Genomic DNA, 21,274 nt, shown 5'->3' with positions numbered 1-21,274 from the left:
AATAATCTCTACAAGAGATTTTTAATTCCATGTATCCCCTATTCCCCCTAAAGAAATAAATGTGAGAGAAAAATATAGATCCGAAAGTCGCAGAATCGGAAGAGCAGTCGCCCGGCAAGCGAAAGGTCTCGGGTTCGATTCCCGATTCTGCGACTTTCGGATCTATATTTTTCTCTCGCACTTTATTTCTTTAGGGGGAATAGGGGATACATGGAATTAAAAATCTCTTGTAGAGATTATTCCAATTTTATATCTTGGCCGTGTCCAAGTAAAAATTTGGTGCCTTGTGCACAGGTATTTAATTCTAACGAAAAAATTTAGTTTCGTTTAGAATAACGCACTGTCATCCGCGATTTGGCTCTTATTGCCTATCTTATATATGTTAAATTTATATTTATATATTACAGAGCCTAGTTAAACTCTTAATTTATACACGCTGGCTTAAAGGCGTTTATTTACCAACATTAATATATATAACAGAGAAAAGTATAGAATCGAAAGGATCTGAATAGCTCAGTTGGAAGAGCAGTCGCCCGGCAAGCGAAAGGTCTCGGGTTCGATTCCCGATTCTGCGACTTTCGAATCTATATTTTTCTCTCGCACTTTATTTCTTTAGGGGGAATAGGGGATACATGGAATTAAAAATCTCTTGTAGAGATTATTCCAATTTTATATCTTGGCCGTGTCCAAGTAAAAATTTGGTGCCTTGTGCACAGGTATTTAATTCTAACGAAAAAATTTAGTTTCGTTTAGAATAACGCACTGTCATCCGCGATTTGGCTCTTATTGCCTATCTTATATATGTTAAATTTATATTTAAATATTTATTATTATATTTTCTTTTATTATGTGTATCTGTATGTGTACATGTATATATAAATATATCAGTTCAGTAGTACTCGTTTTTAATTGCCAGTAGATCTAAATGGTTGCTGATTAATTTAAGTATACTAATTTCATTTGACGTTATTTTACTTTTTTATTCTATCATTGAATTCGACAGTTTTTTTAAATGTTGAAGCAAAAAATAATAATGTATATAATTACTTTATAAATAATACATAACTTTTGATTTAGAATTAAAATATATAACGAGTAATGTATTTATTGTTATTAAAATATATTCGAGCAAGCTATAAAAATTTTAGCTGATTTTCGTAGAAAAGTATAATAATAAGTAAATACATTTATTATATAATTATATTCTATTAGTTTTTATAATATTGATATCATGAAACATAGCAGATTTAAAAATTGGAATTTTAGATTTCTTTATTAGTATCTGTATCTGTTTCTTCATTCTCTTTCTAATCATTTCTATATTGATGAAGTATATTACCAACCGGTTAAAGGTTTCCTAAATAAAGCTATTATGATACATTAATACATTTTACAAGGCCGTCTACGTGCCCGTGAAGTATTGAGAAAGCGGTATCTATCAATTTTCTTATCTAGATTTTGCGGCTTGACATCTAAGGCAATATCGATCGACATTATCTCGCTATGTATATCTTCTCTTTTAACTTGTCTCGTTACTCCACTTTTTATTCGTTTCTGCGGTTGTTTTGTTTGTTATCCTTCTGTAGGAAATATTTTTTCAAATTTTTTTAAAGAGCTAGCTAATTGAAGAGAGGGGTTTACGTTTATTTATCCGCTCGTAGAAGATATGATTTTAGAGTGAGAAGTCTCCTCCATAAACCGGAAGATCTCGCGGTCTTTCTACGCGAGTCAGCGGTTCTTAGCTTTTGGCGATAGATGTTAGGTAAAAAAAATTTGCAGACGTATACATATGTTAAGTAAAAGCATTAACTTTTTAAACCGCTTTTTCAACGTCGATTAGCTTTACTTATATTTTTCTTATTTTCTAATCAAATTAAAAGGTTAACATCGTAAATGGATGCTACTAAAAGGCATTAAAATAATAGAAAAGCGATCATTTTGTTATTATTATGAATGTTTTTCGTACTATACCGCTTAAAAATTTTACATATTAATATATTTATTTTGCGTCTTGGGTTAATTATTCAATTAGACTGCGATATTAATTTGTGATCAGAGCCTGCATTAATTTGCAAACTTTCTGTTTGTATCATAATAATACTTATCTAGGTACATGTAGGTATTTATATGTGTACGACTAACTATAGTGAAGAATTTTTTTGTTTCACTGCAATATTTATAATTGGTGCAATTTTTATTGATGTGAAATACGCTATATTTTCACGTTTGTTTCTACGTCCCTCTGTAAACAAAGTTGGATTAATTTTAATACATGTAACTATAAAAAAAGGAATAGAATTAGATTCATGTAAAGATTAAAAAATTTTATTTGGAATTAAATTTATATCTTTTAGCAATCAATAAATTTTTACTTTTTTGCATAATAGAAATTATTTGATTAAATAAACTCCAATTTTTATGTTAATAAAAATTTATTTAGCTCGGGTGTGTGTGTGGTTCGATAACTTTATTTGTCATTTTATATATCATATTATTGTAAATAATGGACAATAATGTCTTAGTAGATATCACTGTTTGTAAACAATATTGTCGGGAATGCGAAATATATTTTGGTAAGTCGACGTATGACTTTGAACCAGTGTTTCCATTTCCGTTCGTTCGGAAAGTTCTTCTGAAAAGCAACTTACAATTAGTCGTAATTTTTGCGAATATAATTTCAGTGTTTCAAAATCGTATATCGTATAGTAAAAGGAGTTTCACGGGATTTCTCTAAAGTCAGTAAACAGTAAAATAGTTTCGTGTAAAAGTAATTTTATATATAAACTCATCATGTCAACCAAGCGCGTAACTAACAATAAGGCTTTTAGGAAATATCTCACAATGGAAGAGAAACTTCAAATTTTGGAGAAATTAGATCGTGGCATTTCAATGAAAAACATTGCCACTCGTCATAATATTTCTTACAGATTTATATCTAAGATAGTGAACCAAAGTGATAAAATACGTGAATTCGTGAATAAAGGAATGAGCGTGAAAAGAAAGCATGTAAAATATCAAACAAAATTTAAAGAATTGGACAAACAATTACATGAATGGTGTAAAGAGAACGTACCGGAAAATGTAATTGACTACCAGCAATGCAGAATACTTTTTCAGAAAGCATATGAAATTGCAAAAGAGGTTGGGGAATTACCAAGAGATATGACAAATTTCATGCAACAATTTAGAAAACGTTACGACATTAAAGTAAAGTATCAAAATTCTGTTCCAATCTTGGACAAAAAATTGTATGAATGGTATCAAGAGCGGAAAGCATCAGGAGACACTATTGACTCGCAGCAATTTCGTAAGGCAGCATGTGACATTGCAAAAAATGTTGGTGAACCGTCAAATATGAAGAACTTTTTGCAAAGATTTAAAAAACGTCACGGAATTGTACTACCTAGGTACAAAAATGAGAAGATTTTGCAAAATTCTTTTCAAAGAGATGATGAGGCCGATCAGTCTAATGCTGAACAATTTGTTCATGTATTCAGACAGCGATTAGAGCAGGAAAATATTAGTAAATATAACATTTATATCATGGTCCAAGCAGACGTTATATTTCATACTCTTCTTCAAACCTTGCTACCATACACAGACAAGAAAATCGCAATACAAAGTGATCTTAAAATTTTGGAAAAGGTAATTCCAACTTTTATATTGTGCGCAAATGTTACTGATAGTAACTGTTTCCGACTAAATCCTTATCCGTATACAGTTAATAAATATGAAAAACAAAGTGTACCAGAGTATTGCGAGCGCAGATCGCTTGTCGCTTATAAACTACAAGAAAATGTCTTAGCAGAAAATCGCGATGAAATATCGAAAGATTTTGCAGATTGGTATAATGATATATTTAAGATTTATGTGAAGAGATATCAGGAAAAAAATAATATAGCTGGCAAAGTATTTTTACTTGTTGATGATTGTGAACAATACATCTTCTCGGATAAGATTACTCAAAATGACGATTTTGAAATAGTGTTCTTTCCAATAAACTCATTACAACTGTCTGTAGAAATAATTGAGAAGATGAACCAACATTGTTTTAATTACTTGATAGAAGATATACAGAATGATTCTTTTGAATCTAAGAATATCAACCAGTATTATAATATATGCTTGTGTAATAATATAGTTCGTAAATCATGGGCAGTCATCGTTTCGAAAGAAATGGAAAAATTATGGAGATTTTTAATACAAGATCGGCAATCACGAGAAGATATTCCAACACTCACATTAGCTTCTGCTACTTCATAAAATTTAATTAAGTTTACAGGAAAAATCATCGTTCCTGACGAAAAACCGATTACTTATTTCTTGCGCAGACGGCGATAGAAAAGAATATCCCACTAACAAGTAGAAACTATTGAAGACACTAAAAACATAAATGAAAACAGAAAGGGAAGACGCTCAGAAATATCTCTTGGCAATTTAGAATAGATAGATAATAATAGTTGAAAAAGATTTTATATAAAAGACTTTAAATGAAATATTAAACAAAATACTTAGTTCTAATGGAAAAAATCAAAGAAGAGGAACTTCAAGTATTGCAAAAACATTCGTACTTTCGTATATAAAGTTCGCATTATTATTATTATTACGATGTTTATTTATGCAAGACGTGCATACAATTTTATGTAGCTAGAAGAAATCATTATATTTCTCGTAATTTACAATATATATTTGCTAGTAAACTTTTTGGTATGGAATGTTTAAAACAAAAAAAAATTTTCAAAACTTTTAAATCATTTTATCGAATCTGTATTTACACAGAACAGTGATTGTGTGAAGTGAGAATTATGTTTTTTATTATAATTATACGTAATAAGGAATGCAGTACCTAAGAGTTTCAATATTTCTAAAATGCTTAAAAATTATATTTGAAGAAATTTAAATTTTTTGCTCGGAAGTACAACGGATGATATCAAACTTCAGAGGATGGCATGCAAAAAAATTCGAGGTGCTTACTTCTTTTTTTATTCTATATTAGATATGTGTCCTTTGTAGGATATCATTGTGTGTATACTCGTATATTTAAAGTGAATATTTGTACTATATTTTTTTTATCATGTGTATCTGTGTGTATATGTATATATTTATGCATATAAATAGATCAGTTCAGTGGTATATGTCGATAAATTAGTGTAAATTATGTAAACAATTGTAAGAATTTTAGTAGATCAAAAAAATCCAATTATAGAAAGAAATAAAGGTCGATTTTTTATAATATAACAAGATATAGACATCTCTTGTTTTATATATATAGACATGTTAATATCTTAACATGAAGTCTGTGCAACTATACAAGTCTGTCGAGTTTTAATTTTTTCGTGAAATATAATGTCGGATGATATTTTTAGAGCATTTCGAATTCTCTCGTTTGCATTTTTTTTATATAAAGAACGAAACAAATATGTGATAAATAATAAATACGAATTTATTCCAATCCGAAAGAACGCAAAGCTAATTCACATAATTTGACACGTAAAATGACAATAATATCGAATTGAAAAATAAAATTTATTTATACAGTCTTTTTATTTAGAAAGGCTTAAAAAATATTTAGCAGATTTGAACTATATTCTTTTTTTATATAAATCTTAACAAATGTATCTTCATAATATTTAGATCACGCAACAGATTGTTAGATTTAACGTTAAAATCTGATATGAATACAAAAGCCAAGAAAACTGTGAAAACCATCGCGTATCAAGAACGTTCTATTCTTCCTCCCGGGTCCCACTAGGGCATCCCAGTGTCACTGGCGCCATATCGGAATACAAAGCTGCCGTCGTGCAGCAGCCAAGCTCACTTGGGATTTTATGACACGCACATAAATGGAATCTCCATGTCGACGTATATCGCGCTTTCCGTGGAACTTTCTATGCGGGATCCCAACAGTCGTCATCGGCAAATGCTTTTACATTTTGGCAGAGCGTTCGTTTCCGCGCGACGTGATGCTGTCAAAGCGCGTCGTCAAGCGTGTCTCGTTAAGATTGAATTTCAATCAGTTCCGTTGGAAAGCAGCCGATAAATGGAACCTCGTCGCAGGTCCTTTGATTCACCTCCTGTGCCAAAACCTTTTGTACATATTTTAAACGATCGCGACCTCTTTCGTTCGTTTCTCGGAGATTATTCTATTTCTTTTTTTTTTTTTTACTATCTACGCTTCATGAAACTAAAACGAGGACGAAATCTCTCTTTTCCTATACCTACTCTTATGAAAATTAAGACGCATGAGGGATGTGCCGACAATAAGCGGAAAAATCTGTAATTAATTAAGCTGAAGATAAAATTAACCGACAACAAGCGCGAACGAAACTGGGTAGATAATACCTAAAAGTTAGTTATAACCGAAGGATATAGAAGCCTTCGTGTTTCAACAACATTTGTTCTTTCCATTCCGGTCAGCAAACGGAGCTTTGACGTAACCGTTACGTGCCGCGGAGGCTTCACGTTCGTATATATATATATATATATATACATTTATATATATAGACTCACGGAAGATCCCACGAAATTAAATACGACGGTAAACGAGACAATAATTCGCGGGTTAACTCCGACATTTTCGTAGCATATATATTCCGCTCACGGCCGCGTGCGAAAACCTTCTCGTAACCTTAACGGAGGTCCCGTGCGTGCTCGTGTTGTACGCGTGCGTGTGTACACGTAACATACATCCCTGTATATATATATATATATATATATATGTGTATACACAGGGTGTCCCAGACCTACCGTATGACACGTTAATGGGAGATTCCTGAGGCAATTTGGAGACGATTTTTCCTCAGCAATAATGTTCAGGCACCAATCATTTTCGAGTCATCAACGATTGAAGATAAAAGCCTTTTTGTAAACTAAACCTTGTAAAAATAATTTATTAACAAAACTACATTTTTTAGTTAATTTCAGGTAAAGGTTGCTTTAATAGAATTTTAATTAAAGGCTCAGTTACAAAGATACATGATTTCAAAAATTACGGGAACTTAAAAAAATGATGACCTTTCTCGCGACATTTTCGCTGAGAAAAAATCGTCTCCAAATCGCCTCAGGAATCTTCTTCCATTAGTGTGCGATACGGTGGATCTAGGACACCCTGTGTGTACGGAGGAGAAGTGAGAAACACTTTATCACGGGTATTTCCGTTTACTCTCCCAGGGCCGAAAGTCCGCACCCCATCGGGGGCCATTACACGGATCTTTACGACACCCCGCGGCAGGGGTGCAAGCTTGCAGCTTGATATTCCCGCGCGGCGTTACTAATTGAAAGCCGCGTCTCTATTTTTCTCCGCGCCGGATGATCCTCCGCGAAACAATAAACGGAGCTGCTGTACAGTGCATGTATGTGCGGAGTATCGCATGACTGCATTTCGAAGAATGCAACGCGCGTGCGGTTATTCATTAAGCTGTAATAAAACTCGTGCCAGACTTTTCTTTCGTCACGAAATGCGTTTCATTGGCGGAATAATCCTTATAGTCAACGAGGAAACAGCTACTTTCTGCATTTCGTTCGTTTTCGTACAATTCTCACAATTCTCTGGAAGAAAAATGAATCGTAATCGGAAAGGAATGTAATTTATCAATTTTTTTTTCTTTTCTTCAGATTTGCGTGCATGTAACACTTTGAGTTGATTAACTGTATAAAACGTGTTTCGTGACTTTTTTTAGGTGATCTATATCATGGATGATGTAATAACTCTTTCTTTCCTTCTCTGTCTCTCTCCTCATTCGCTCTTTACAATTGCACTGGAGATGAATTATTCGTTATTGCTAAAACTGGGCATTAGGTTAGATTTGTGGATATAGCTATCCTTGCGTTATCCAACTGCAAGCGTAGAATTCAATTTGGGATATAACATACTACAATGGATATGACTTTGCGCCGCTGTTACCTTCCAAGTAATTCCAACTTTCCTCGTATAAATTCTCAGCAGGAGTTGGTTGCCTTTACCTTTTGTTGTTTGATTTTACTGGCAATACTTGGCCGAGTATATTTTCGTCTCTCAAAACTTTTGTAAGAGCGCGACCTTCGTAATGACGGAAAGTCATTCGAATTCACGCGGGCTCCGTGCGTAAATTTTTATCATACTTGTTTTCGCACTATAGTATTTCGGTCGTTCTCCTATCGGTGTCTCCTTAAAAATGTGGATCTATTTCCTCCAATGGTCCCGTAAACTCGTACAAAAAAAAGCGCCCTTATCCATCGCTTATGACGAGGAATCCTCTGGATTCTTTAGATTCGAGGCCATTTTCCAAGGGTGCCAAATGTAGCGTAACTTACATGGGATATCGCGAGGCATCCAATTTTTCCGCTTTACGATTTCTGAGATCGGGGTTACTTTCGAATGCTGCCCTTGGCGATTTGCGGTGTTGTTGTTATTAATTATTTCCGACAATAGGCGAAAAATAAAAATGCGATTTCATCTTTTCCATCTATAAATAATTCATCTTTATATTCCTCTTATACTTGAAAAGAATTACAATCGGTGGTTAAAACGTTGAATTTTTTCGCAATAAGAGAAAGTGTTGGTCATCCAGAAGATTGTATATTGAAAAAAAATATTGAGATTAGCAACAGTTTGTTGTTTTGTGTGAGATTGTCGACGATATATATTCATCAAGTTAAATACGAAAGAAAACATAAGGCTATTTGTAAAAATTGCGTTGGATGTTGTAACATAATCAGAAGACAAACGATTCTTGAAAGGCAAGAAGGATGCTTACACAGAAGCCGCAATTAGCTTCACGAAACTTTCATTTATCTTTTCCTGCGAGACGATGAAACAGATATTTTGCAATGCTGCCCTTGGCAGAAGTTTTTCTTTAATAATATAATTACGCTCGGAAACTAAATTAGATTGTAAATCTCATTCTGTATTTTCCGATAGCCTTGCAAGTTTTTTTAGCTCTCTCTCTCTCTCTCTTTCTCGCATTACATTTGCGGTATGAAAAAGGGGATGAGATGGAAAAGCTTGGAATATTGCAGATCAATAAGTTCCATTATATAACTCTTTTTCAAACTTTAAGAAAGACAAATTATATATTCGGCCGAGCTTTTATTAACTTTTAATAGAGATTTCAACTATTAAACTCGCAATAATTTATTGCATTTTAATCTTGACCGCGCGCGCGGCGACGAATTTAATTATATATCTGTCAACTCGAATCGTCGATTCTTCTCGCGCGCGCGACGTTCATTTCCTTAAAGCTCTCCGATTCTCTTAACACACAGAGAGTATTTGACTTTCACTTAAATCGCGCACGCCTATTTCTTGAATTTCCGCGAACGAAGACAAGTCGGGATTCCCGTAGGCGAGATGCCTACGGCGAAGAGCGAGACTTGCAAATAGAATCCTACACATCCGTCGGATCTTGGTAGGGATGCAGCGCATGAAACGTGACGCGTTTGATCGAGCGCAACGCCTCGCGGGGTTTAGACGATTGGGATGACAGGGTGGGGATGAGGGTTGTGTGTGTTCGTCGAAGAGGGCTGATCGCCGAATGTGCTGAACGCGCGAAGGAGCCGCTCCTCTCATTCGATATCCGTGGCTGATTTCGAGCTACCCATCCCGAGTGCGCCGTCCAACAATGGGCTCTCTTTTGTCGACGGGAAAGAGGATATCGCTGTTGAACGTCAATCGACTGGAAACGATCGATGCGTTTACTGGCTTAAGCGATTTCCCACTTTGTTCGAGGCACGCCGTGCGGCGTGCGCGATTTATATTCCGCGCTCGCGATATTAATACGATTGTAACGATATTGTTATAATTTACTCTCAGTAGTATAAATACGCATTGATCAGCGAAACCCTTCCTTTATTCTCTTCTCTACTCGGAATAATGAAATCACTCTTTACAAAAGCTCGTATTCAATTGAACGTTATTGTTATAATATTTAACGCCGCTCTCTGAATTGGATTTTTATAATCGATTGATACGTCGGCATAAATTAATCATTCTTCGTGCGTGCGGATTTCACGTGTCAGAGAGAAATTTTTAATCTTACACGGGATAAATCTTGCAAGTACACGAGTTCATACTTTGGTTATTATAATTTTTAAGTAAGTTACAGTAATTATATCACTACTTATATATTAATGTCGTAACTTAACGATACTCATAACGGAGGATTAAAAGTGGCTCATAGAAAAGAAGATTAAGAAGTGTGTTATTGCTGCGAGAGTTATGTGCGATAATAATGACAAATTGCGAGTAGAATTTTCTCCGCGCGGGAGCGGTTTTATTACCGCGAAATTTATCACCGACAATGTTGGAAATTAAAAACGCAGCGGCCCGCTGTATTTAAAAATGGAAATTTCACCAGCTTTTCTGTTAAAATTGAAACAAACTAATGCGGAATGAGAGGAGGAGGGAACGCAAATGCAAATAACGTTGATTCAGCTTCGTGAGTCTCTCTCTCTCTCTTTCTCTTTCGCATTTCTAGCCTAGAAAAGCTTATCTGATGCATGGTTAAGGCGCATCAGATAAACGCGATCAATGATAACGTAAGAAGCATACGTTATGCTGATGGAGCATTATTTCAGGGAATATATACATACATGAAAATCAATAAATTCGCATCGCTCTGTTCTGTGCACTTTCACATTAATCACTTTCGTCGAGTTATTTATATTCTAATCTGCAAAAGCTTACAAAATTATTGCGACATTTTGCAATTTTTCTAATAAATTTCGAGATAATTATTTATTTACAGCGAATTGCAATTTTACGGTATATTTGAAATCTCTTATTCATCTGCTTATACATCAGTTGTCAGATGTACTTGTAGATTTTATTTAACAACGCAGACCTGGAGATTGATAAATACTTACTTAAGAGTGACATATAACTCAAATAAGACCAACATTATTAATATTTGATTGATTGTCTCCGCTAAAATTACATTTTCTGAGATATAATAGACATTTTTAAATTATTAATTGTATTAAATTTTTATTTAAGCTATTTTCCATTTGAATATGATTTAACATCTTATTATTATATAGCTTAATGAATTTATAATTGTTTTTATTGTCAAAATATAACCATTTGAAATAACAGTCTTTTAAAAATCTCTTTATTATTTTATGCCACATCATATAAATTATTAGTTGTATCGCGTGACAGTCTTGTCATAAGTCATAACTTTATTATGTTGTACAGAAATAATAACACACAGACGTTTGGAAAATTGCGAAAGCTATCTGTTGATCGATAATAAATTTGAAATTTCTGTAACTGCACGAAATTCAATAAAAGAGAAAGAGAGAGAGAGAGAGAGGAATTGACATATATCGTTTATTATTATTTATTTAGAATTGTTAAACATTTGCTTTATACAAATGTGATCTACATACAATAACGGAAAATAATATTCAACACTCGTTGTACGTCGCTGTTTAATATTATATTATTAACGTGGAACAAATTTCATTCTACCCTGTAATTTCCGTTGCGGAGAGAGAAAAATAGAAAACTCCGTCTTCAAAACATTATATTTCAATAATCTTTTTCATGTGTCTGTACAATCGGATTGTAACTGTTTCGGTCTGCAGAATGAAAAGCTCGACTACTTTCTCCTCTTCCCTATTTGATTTATCATCGTTTGCGATTCTGTTATTTAATTATGTTATTTGTTACGAAACTCCGTTTTATTAACCGTTTTTCCGTTAAATCGCTATTTATACATCTTCTCTATCTGTTATTTGCAATGTCATAGAGAAAACGCATGCATATACGTATAGCTGCGTTAAACTTTATGTTTGATCTGACACAAGTGCATCTCTAACACAGCACGGAAACTGATTATGAAGGGATTTCATCCATAGCGAGTAGCTACTCGCTTCAATACACTACGGAAGGATAAATCGGAAATTTGACAAATAGTGTTCTCGTGAGCGGTGAGCGTTTACTGGCAGCTGTTAATTGAAATAATTCACAGATGGTCAATAACGGGCCGTTATCGAATGACACTTCTCGTAATTGCATCATTAGCACGATACAATGTACTTATATTCTCGCTGTTATAGAATATAATGTGTTAATTGCAAACGAATACTTCGAATTAATCTGTGATAATTATCTCGCGAATGCAACACACGTGTAACCATATTAAAGCTAATTACGACCATTGTAAATCGCAAAACGTATATATATATACGCGTATTAAACATATTAGTATCGATTACTAAAAGACGATGAAGTTGCAAATAGAGCTTAACGTAAACATTGAATAAATGTATGTATTATATATACGATTCCTTGACGAGAAAATGTTAATAAATAGAAATGCGAGCTCTCTCTCTCTCTCGCGCGCGCGCGCGCGAATAGCCGAAGGAAGGCATATGGAAACTTTTATGTACTGTATCCATAAACCGCGACGGATCTGCTGTGTGTTTAACCGAGTCCGGAAGTCGCAATCCTGCATCTCTGGAATTCATTTTGCGGTAAGCTTCGGGGCGAGTATATATCTCGTGGACGTTCAGTCTGCAAACATTCCCCTGCCTTAATCGTATTACCGTATTTTCCTGACATATCTTCTGGTACATATCGGTTCCACGTAATCACTCCTCCTCGTTGCGGTCTACAGATCAAGAACTTGATTCGGTTTCACTAAATTGATATAAACGTTTGCTCTGCAAACAATTGCGCAATCTACCATCAAAGCTAATTTTATTAGCGGAACATGAGAGCAGAAGCAGACATATTTTGCTTTGTTTTCAGCATAATATTGGTCGCATTGAAATATATTTTTAACCATATAATAAGTAGTGCTTTATCTTTTATTTGCAACACGCACGATCGTTGACAATTAATTTAATTGTTCGGATATTATTGTGTTATAGGTGTAAGGAGTCTGGTAGATACTTGAAGGACCTTCCACCTACAGCGGTAATTATTTGCTTCCACAATGAAGCTTGGTCCGTGTTATTGCGTACCGTGCATTCCGTTCTGGACAGATCGCCGGAGCATCTCATACAAGAGATCATTCTTGTGGATGATTTCTCTGATATGCGTAAGTAAATTCTTGTTAAAGTAAATTTAATTCTCGTCAAAGTATATTTAACAAATTATTATTTTAATTTTTCTTAATAATATAATTTACGTGGTAATATATTAAATTATTATGACAATAATTATATAATATTTATTGAGCTTTATTTTAAAATATCTTTTAAAAATGTAAGGAATATATCATTTATAAAGGCGAATGTCTATAAAAAAAAATTGAAAATATGAATTACTTCTATGATTATGTCTTATTATATTAAACATGAATTATACGCGTCACGTAGCCTATAATATGCAAATATTTAAAATATTTTACGTAAAACGAGAAGCGAGCGCAAGTTATTCTCGCGTTATCACCAGGAGAGAACCGCGCTCATACTTTGGATTCAAAACGAAATACCTTTTATGCGCGATCGAAGCGGAATAACATATCGGCTCCGTAGCGTCATAAATCCTCGTATAGCTCACATCGTTGAGAGATGAAAAATCCTCGGTAGAACGTCGGGAAACTCGTAAGCACAGAGCGAACAGAGACCGCGGGCTATTATATTCGCGTACTTGTTCGTGCAACCACGGGTCTCCATTCAGCACGGTGATTCGTTATCGCGACAGTGTTTCGTAGTTTCGGGATAGATCGATTAATTGCGATCCATCTCTCCACTGTATTGCCACGACGTGAATAGAAGAGAAACTCTCGACCTGCTACACAGATTCTCTGAAAATTACGAGAGAGCTCCATACAATCTCTGCAATCGACTCTCTCTATCTCTTTCTCTCTAGAATCAATGCTCCTGTTTGCTCGCGTTGTCCAAAATTGAACGTGGACACGCACTGTTACATTATACCAAAAATTTACAAATGTTTAAAACGTGTTTTTTTTTTTTTTTTTTTGAAGTTTTGGTGATTTTTTTTAATGACAGGAGAACGCGCATTATTGTTGGTTTCAGAATATGGAAAATTGCTGTATATGGCTATATATATTTTTTTGTCGAAAAAATAATCATTATTTATTTAAATGTTAGATTTTTTTATTTATTTGAAAAGTTATATTTGTGATTATTTATTATTGTATTATTGTATTTATTTTGTATTTTACATTTATCTATCAGAATACATGTTTGCGCTTAAAGGCATTTACGCGAAAAAAGTATATCAAATACGCAATTTTGTGAATTCGGGCGAAGCAAATATGTATGTTCAAATACGCATTGTTTGTATGCAAAAAGGCAATTATAGCTCCAATGTGTCTGCATATTTTCGAATAAACTGACTTTATATATTGTACAACAGCCACTAAATCGAAATCTAAATTATAAATCTAAAATACAGAAATCACTGTAAAAAAATTTGCATTATATAATTGCATTATATATAGAGAATCATATAACAGAGTTTGAGCTATTTATTTGTGATGTTTTGTTTATATGTATATAGGTACATATTTAAAAAACACATCTTATTAATAGGTATACATAAAATGTCATTTTCATAACACACAGGTAAAATTTTGCGGTAATGTTTCTCTTCCAAATAAAAAAAAAATATTATTTTTCAATTTAATTGCTGCATTAACAAGCGGAAAAGGCAATTGTAATCGCACGAAATTCTACTTTATAATAAAAATTAATATAAAAATCTTAAGAGAAAAGGTGTCCGAGATTAAACGGATTCAGGAAAACGCGACGTGACGGAAACAATGTATAGCCAGGGTGGTCACTGACAATCCCTATTAAAAGCTGAAGGTAAGCCCGGCCAGAAGTTAAACCTATAAACACAGTCACTTCAGCAATCTCCTAGCTAGCTTGGTATTATTAACAGACAACTGCGATTGCTTTATCGCAGTAACGAGATCAAGATAGAGAGATATTATATCATCCCTCGTATATGTATTTCTTTTTCTTGTTTCATAGCGGAAACCGAATAAACGGAGATTCGTGCACGATTTTAATTTAAGATTGCGTCCTTTGTATTACGACCGATTTAACATGTATCTATAATTACTTTATCGTTTTACATATTCTACATCTCGTATATTTCTTTTTAACGATATTAGTACATCTTTGAATATTATCTCGGAAAACTATAAAGTGAATCTAGTGATGAAAAAATACTTGTAAGAAAAGCGTAATGAATTTTACAAGAGAAGGCTTTAATCCTCCTCAACAAAATGCATGCACGATATAATTAACTTTTATACAGGGGATTGGCGACGAGAATTATGGAGTTAATTATGAGCACTCTCAACGAGGACAGACCGAGGTGCTCTTTGAGCGTTTCCATTATCTACGCCTCACAATGTGGCTCGACAAAGTCATAATGAAATTTGCAATAATGGCTACGCTCGGTTTATGCGTGCCTCTGTATTCGAGGAATTCATTAGAAATTAATTCGGATCGGAATGCGCGCGGAATCCGTGCACACATACATATAATACATACCATACATATATATATATATATATATATATATATATATACGTTATAATTGCATGCGCATTAAATGTCTGACCTCTGACCTTTTACGGTCCATCACTTCTCGTTCGAGTACAGTTAACGACGGTAACCGTGCTTCGTCTAAACATACTCGGACGTATTTTTGAGAGAAATATTTTCTCGACTCATAGAACCCGATGCGATTCCCGTACAACGATCGCTGTATATTTTTCCTATTTCAGCACGAGAAGAGAAGGAATTTCTTTTCGTGAGTCGATGCGAAATCTCGAGCTATATAAAGACAGCGGGATAAAAGCAAGAACACAATGACTTTATATTAAAGCTCATCAAGCGCGCAATTTATCCAAAAGGTTCGTAAAATCGGGAGAACCGACATCTCTATCATTTCCAAATACACGGACGTCTTCCTGGGTAATCATTGCGCCTGCACGAAACACGCTGATCCGTCGAATCCCCTTATACTATCTATAGTTAACCGAGCTTACAGGGTAGGGACTTAGGATTAGTGGCCCAGTCCCTCATAAAGCCAATCTAACGGAGAATAAATCACGAATGTCTGCTAATTGCTGCCCGACGACCGGCGTAACTATAGGCGGATGCGTCTCATAAATCTAAATCTCGCCTACAATTGCCCAGAAATAACGCAAAATAACAGACCGCTCCGCGAAACATCCGCTAAAGTGACATAATAGACAAAGCCATTTAGTCACAATTTTTATTGATATGAACACTTTTTTTCTACTAGGATGTACGTGCATTTTAATAAGACAAGGATTAAAAATGTGTGATAAAGAAAATAACTCTTGCAATGGATATTTATACTCATTATTGCTACATTTATTTATTATATATATATATTTGATAAACAAACTTTTGAATATAAATTACATTTTTTGCAATCGATTGTTACTTAAAATATCTTATCGGCGAATTGAAAGTTAATCTGAGATCTCAGCATACATAATCCTTATTAAATTAATAAGCTACGATGGTAGTTACTTTTTTATCAGGTTAACAATAAAAAATCTTAATGGCCCGGATAAATATAAGGAAAACGCCATTATGCGGGATTATCGTTGTTTCTACCTAGCGTACGATTAAATCGATCGATCGTGATTAAGGTATGAATCTAGGATGGGGATGGGTGATTGTTGTTGCCGCAACAGCTTGCGAATGACATCGTAAATAAACCGTAATCCAACATTAAGGATGTAATCGACGTTAGAGAAACCTGGAGAAGCTGGCAACGTGATTTTATTGTTGCAATATCCGTCGCCGAAGCATAGATCCTGCAGCTAACTTATGTTCGAAATCGGAAGCAGAAATTTAAAAGACGATGTTGAGGAAACCGATGAAATTTTTTCCGTGAAATTAATATTGGAGTAAATCTTATGATGCATTATAGACGACGAAGGGTTCCGTCAATAATGCTACCTCGCATATTACGAAATACCATAAATTATACAACAAGCGTTTAATATAGAAAATGTCGGTACTTTTTATATAAAATATTTTAATAAAAATAGAGAGAACAATGTGCGTGTAAACAATATTAAATTTGACGAATTTATTTATATAACGGAAGAGAATACGACGATGTAGAAACATGTGTAAATATGTAGAAAATTAAATTGGCGCAGAGCAAAAAAATGATTTTAATTAAATACATTAATAACGTCACACACATGCGTGCGTCACATTATTTTATTTTCGCGACATATATATTTCGCAAACAAATAGCAAGTGACAAAAATTAATTGTTTCCGCAGCTCATCTGAAACGTCAGCTGGAAGACTATATGATGAATTATCCGAAGGTGAGGATTATCAGGGCGAATAAACGAGAGGGCCTTATCAGGGCACGCTTGTTAGGGGCCGCGGCGGCCAAGGCGCCTGTACTCACGTATTTGGATAGCCACTGTGAGTGCACGGAGGGTTGGTTGGAACCTCTTCTGGATCGGATCGCACGCGATCCGACAACGGTAGTTTGTCCGGTGATCGATGTTATAGACGACACCACCCTAGAATACCACTGGCGCGACTCGGGCGGCGTAAATGTCGGCGGATTCGATTGGAATCTTCAGGTAAACGAAATCTTCGTGCTACTTTTCGCGAGCTCGAGCCGATAAAGAATGCATCCGTCTCGACGGCATGCAAATTCATCATTGAATTCGCTTGAAATCCCTAAAAATTTTAAGATACGGTATGAATGATTCGAGAAAAAATATTCTTCACATATCTGCTTATATAAGTGTCTGATATAAAGTGTCACACGGAAAATATATAAACAGATTTTTTTTTTGTTATTTGGAGACAATTTTTCCTCGGCAAAAATATTGGAGCTTTTTCGAATATAAGCGATTGAAAATAAAGGGATTTTTATTGAGAAAAAATCGTCTTCAAATAACGAGATCTACTTGCATATTTTTGGTGTGTCACTTTATGCATACGAGGATTAATTTGAAAAGAAACACGTCTTTCCGACAGAATATAATTTACCTCACGACATATTTTTAACGTTCTTATTTTATAACGTTATTTTAACGTATGGTAATTTTGTGCAAAACTGCGTAAACGAATTCTTGATGTATATTAATGTTTGTTGACAAGTTCAATTGGCACGCGGTGCCGGAGAGGGAGAAAAAGAGACACAAAAATCCAGCCGAACCCGTTTGGTCGCCAACGATGGCTGGCGGCCTATTTTCGATAGATCGAGCCTTTTTCGAGCGGATCGGCACGTACGACAGCGGGTTCGACATCTGGGGCGGCGAAAATCTTGAATTATCCTTTAAAACCTGGATGTGCGGAGGTAGGTCTGATAAGTAATATTTAAAAGGGATCTCGTGTTTCTTCCCAATTTAGAAAACTGCACTTTTAAATTAGTCGAACCGATGTAAGAATAATAATACAAGAGTAATAATTTAATATCGCGTCTCTGATTTAGGAAAATTGTATCAATTCTTTTTACTTTTAACGGAAGAATTTTTTGCACATATTATACTTTAATTTTGTACTTTCATTAATCTGTAATTATCACGCACAAATATTGATACTTTTGTACAGATAGTTGATATTCTACGTCTCTATGCGCGATTCTCGGATTAACGAGCGACACAATGAACGTAATAAACAGTCGAAAATGTTAATCTAATAACTCGGTACGCTCACAGGCACCCTGGAAATCGTGCCGTGCTCGCACGTAGGTCACATCTTTAGGAAACGTTCGCCTTACAAGTGGCGCAGCGGCGTGAACGTGCTCAAGAGGAACAGCATAAGGCTGAGCGAAGTGTGGCTGGACGAGTACGCCAAGTACTACTATCAGAGGATAGGTCACGACAAGGTAGGTACTTGTGTATCGTCGCTTGTATAACCTTCCTTTCATATATGACTTTTCCCTACGTGAGAATGCAACGAGGGGACAATTAGAATATCTCGTTTCGTCGCTGGCAGATCAATACGAGACTCGGGGCAGAAATTCTAAGACAATAGAAAGACTTTTCGCGATTTTAAAGGGAAATAAAAATGTAGCACACATTAAAATATTTGCATAAATAAACAGAGAAAAATATTTGTAACGTAGAAAGATGCAGCGAAGATATTACGAAAAGAAATTTTACTACATTTGAGGACAATATGATATAATAAATAAGCTGCAGTGAAAAAGAAAGAAATAATTAATAATACTTTATTTTTAACTATAAATAAAGATATCTCGTTTCAAATTATAGTGTACTGATAAAGCTTCGTGGCTATGTTTTTTTTAATCCATCTTGCTCGTAAACATTGGCCGAGCGGTTTGGTAAAAATAGGATGAAGGATGACGATAAAGGTGGCCGATGATGGAGAGGATCGTAGACCAAGACTCGTCGTAAAAAAGGGCCATAAACGTGCCAAGTGCTTTTAAGGCTCGCGCGCATGTCCTCGCTCTCCTGAAGGACATTTCTTTCGTCCCCCTCTATAACGATCTGTCATTTATCCTTGATGCTTGTCCGCTCTTACTTTCCTGTCGAGATCCAATCGACGAGATAAATCGAAGCGTAGAGAATAAATCGCTTCCGTAAGCACGCCGCTCTATGTAATGATCGAATCTATCAAGAATGTCGGCTTCATGGATGGCTTCATAAAATAATGATATAAATCCTTCTTTTGCTTACATGCCTCTATTCCTATTCGCAAGTAATAGTGATTCGCAGTAGTAATATCAACGATTCGGTCAGACACAAGTTCACAAGATAGCCTGATGTTGATACGTGGCGTTTTATTATTTAGAAAAATATTATTATTACGTAAAGAGAAAAACAAGTAGACAAATAGTATTCTTTGCATTAATTAAAAATCCTTTAGTCTATAATTTAATTTAAAATAAAGATTTTTAACGAATATTTCTCTTACCCTAAAGAATAAAAAAATCTTGCGAGTTATGATTTGATTTTATTCGCATTTATTTTTAACAATTGATAATTATTATAAAAAATTAAATTATTATAAAATAATTATATAAAAATTCAAATAACTTTTTTTTTTATTATAACATATCTCTGAATTTCTCGCATTTTTACCACAATTTTATCTTTGTCGAATTATAAGCATGATTCCAAGACCTGGCTGTATATTGAATTTTCGTAGGGGAATTACGGCGACGTATCGGAGCGAAAGACCCTTAGGAAGAAACTGGGATGCAAGTCGTTCAAGTGGTACCTAGACAACGTTTACCCAGAACTCTTCATTCCGGGTGAGGCGGTTGCCTCGGGAGAGGTAAGACTATTTCACATTCTTCTTTTCCAAGTTTTTTTCCAACAGGCTCGAGAAATATCGTCAGTCGAAATCAACAAGGGAAAAGCGGAAAGACGATGAGAGGGAACGAATCCCCTTTAACAATGTTATACCGCGACTTTGATCCATCAAGGTGTCGAATTACGACATCCGAAGGCTTTTCGTGAACGGAAATGTAATCGACTCGAGATAGAGTCGCCGAAAATGTATCCAATTATTTTTCCTTTATGTCATTCTCTCTAAAAGTCTCGAGTATCCCTTTTATGATGATACGTAATTCCAATATTTTTGACGAAGGCTAACGCTTTCTGCGCAATAACTTGTTCAGTTAGCTTTTCAGTGATTAAACACACGATAGTTCCGACAAATTAAACTTGATGGCCGCAAAGCGGTAAAACCTTGTCCTTCTGTTAATTACATATATTTCCTCTTGCATTCGCGAATATTGGCAGCGGAGGCGTTGATTGATATCAACGGACCACGACGCTGGAAACAATACCCCTTTGATTGCGAAACAATGTGCGTCGTGGTCACCGCAATCGTGATCGGATCGCGAATGAAGGCTTGCCCGACATACAATCGGAAATCGATTTACACGGATCAGTATTCTTAGGTTACGTATTGTCGATGCAACTTAATTACAGAGCAAATCCTTTCACGAGAAGATGTTGTCTTTCAGGCTTTTGTAAAAGCAATCTACACTTTTTTTTAAATATTTTATTTTATATTTCTTTTATATTGATATAAATATAATTTTTTTACATTTAAAAAAATTGAAAGCGATTTACACGGATCAGTATTCTTAGGTTACGTATTGTCGATGCAACTTAATTACAGAGCAAATCCTTTCACGAGAAAATGTTGTCTTTCAGGCTTTTGTAAAAGCAATCTACACTTTTTTTTAAATATTTTATTTTATATTTCTTTTATATTGATATAAATATAATGTTTTTACATTTAAAAAAATTGAAAGCGATTTACACGGATTAGTATTCTTAGGTTACGTATTGTCGATGCAACTTAATTAC

The 21,274-nt window shown here is 34.6% G+C and overlaps 1 protein-coding gene across 6 annotated transcripts in view; it reads left to right on the top strand.

The window, feature by feature from the left end:
• Pgant9 (polypeptide N-acetylgalactosaminyltransferase 9) overlaps positions 1-21,274 on the top strand; it is a 208,535-nt gene that overhangs the window by 172,037 nt on the left and 15,224 nt on the right. For all 6 annotated transcript variants that reach the window (XM_085487107.1, XM_085487108.1, XM_085487104.1 and 3 more), the window contains 5 exons: positions 12,856-13,025; positions 17,244-17,557; positions 18,084-18,282; positions 18,644-18,813; positions 20,100-20,228. In XM_085487107.1, coding sequence (XP_085343233.1) covers positions 12,856-13,025; positions 17,244-17,557; positions 18,084-18,282; positions 18,644-18,813; positions 20,100-20,228 — 982 coding nt within the window. The remainder of the gene's footprint in view (positions 1-12,855; positions 13,026-17,243; positions 17,558-18,083; positions 18,283-18,643; positions 18,814-20,099; positions 20,229-21,274) is intronic.

This window comes from Nylanderia fulva, unplaced genomic scaffold (genome assembly GCF_048542155.1).
Source record: "Nylanderia fulva isolate GAGA-0341 unplaced genomic scaffold, ASM4854215v1 Scaffold5, whole genome shotgun sequence".
NCBI lineage: Eukaryota > Metazoa > Arthropoda > Insecta > Hymenoptera > Formicidae > Nylanderia > Nylanderia fulva.
This window is presented reverse-complemented; position numbering and strand designations above follow the sequence as displayed.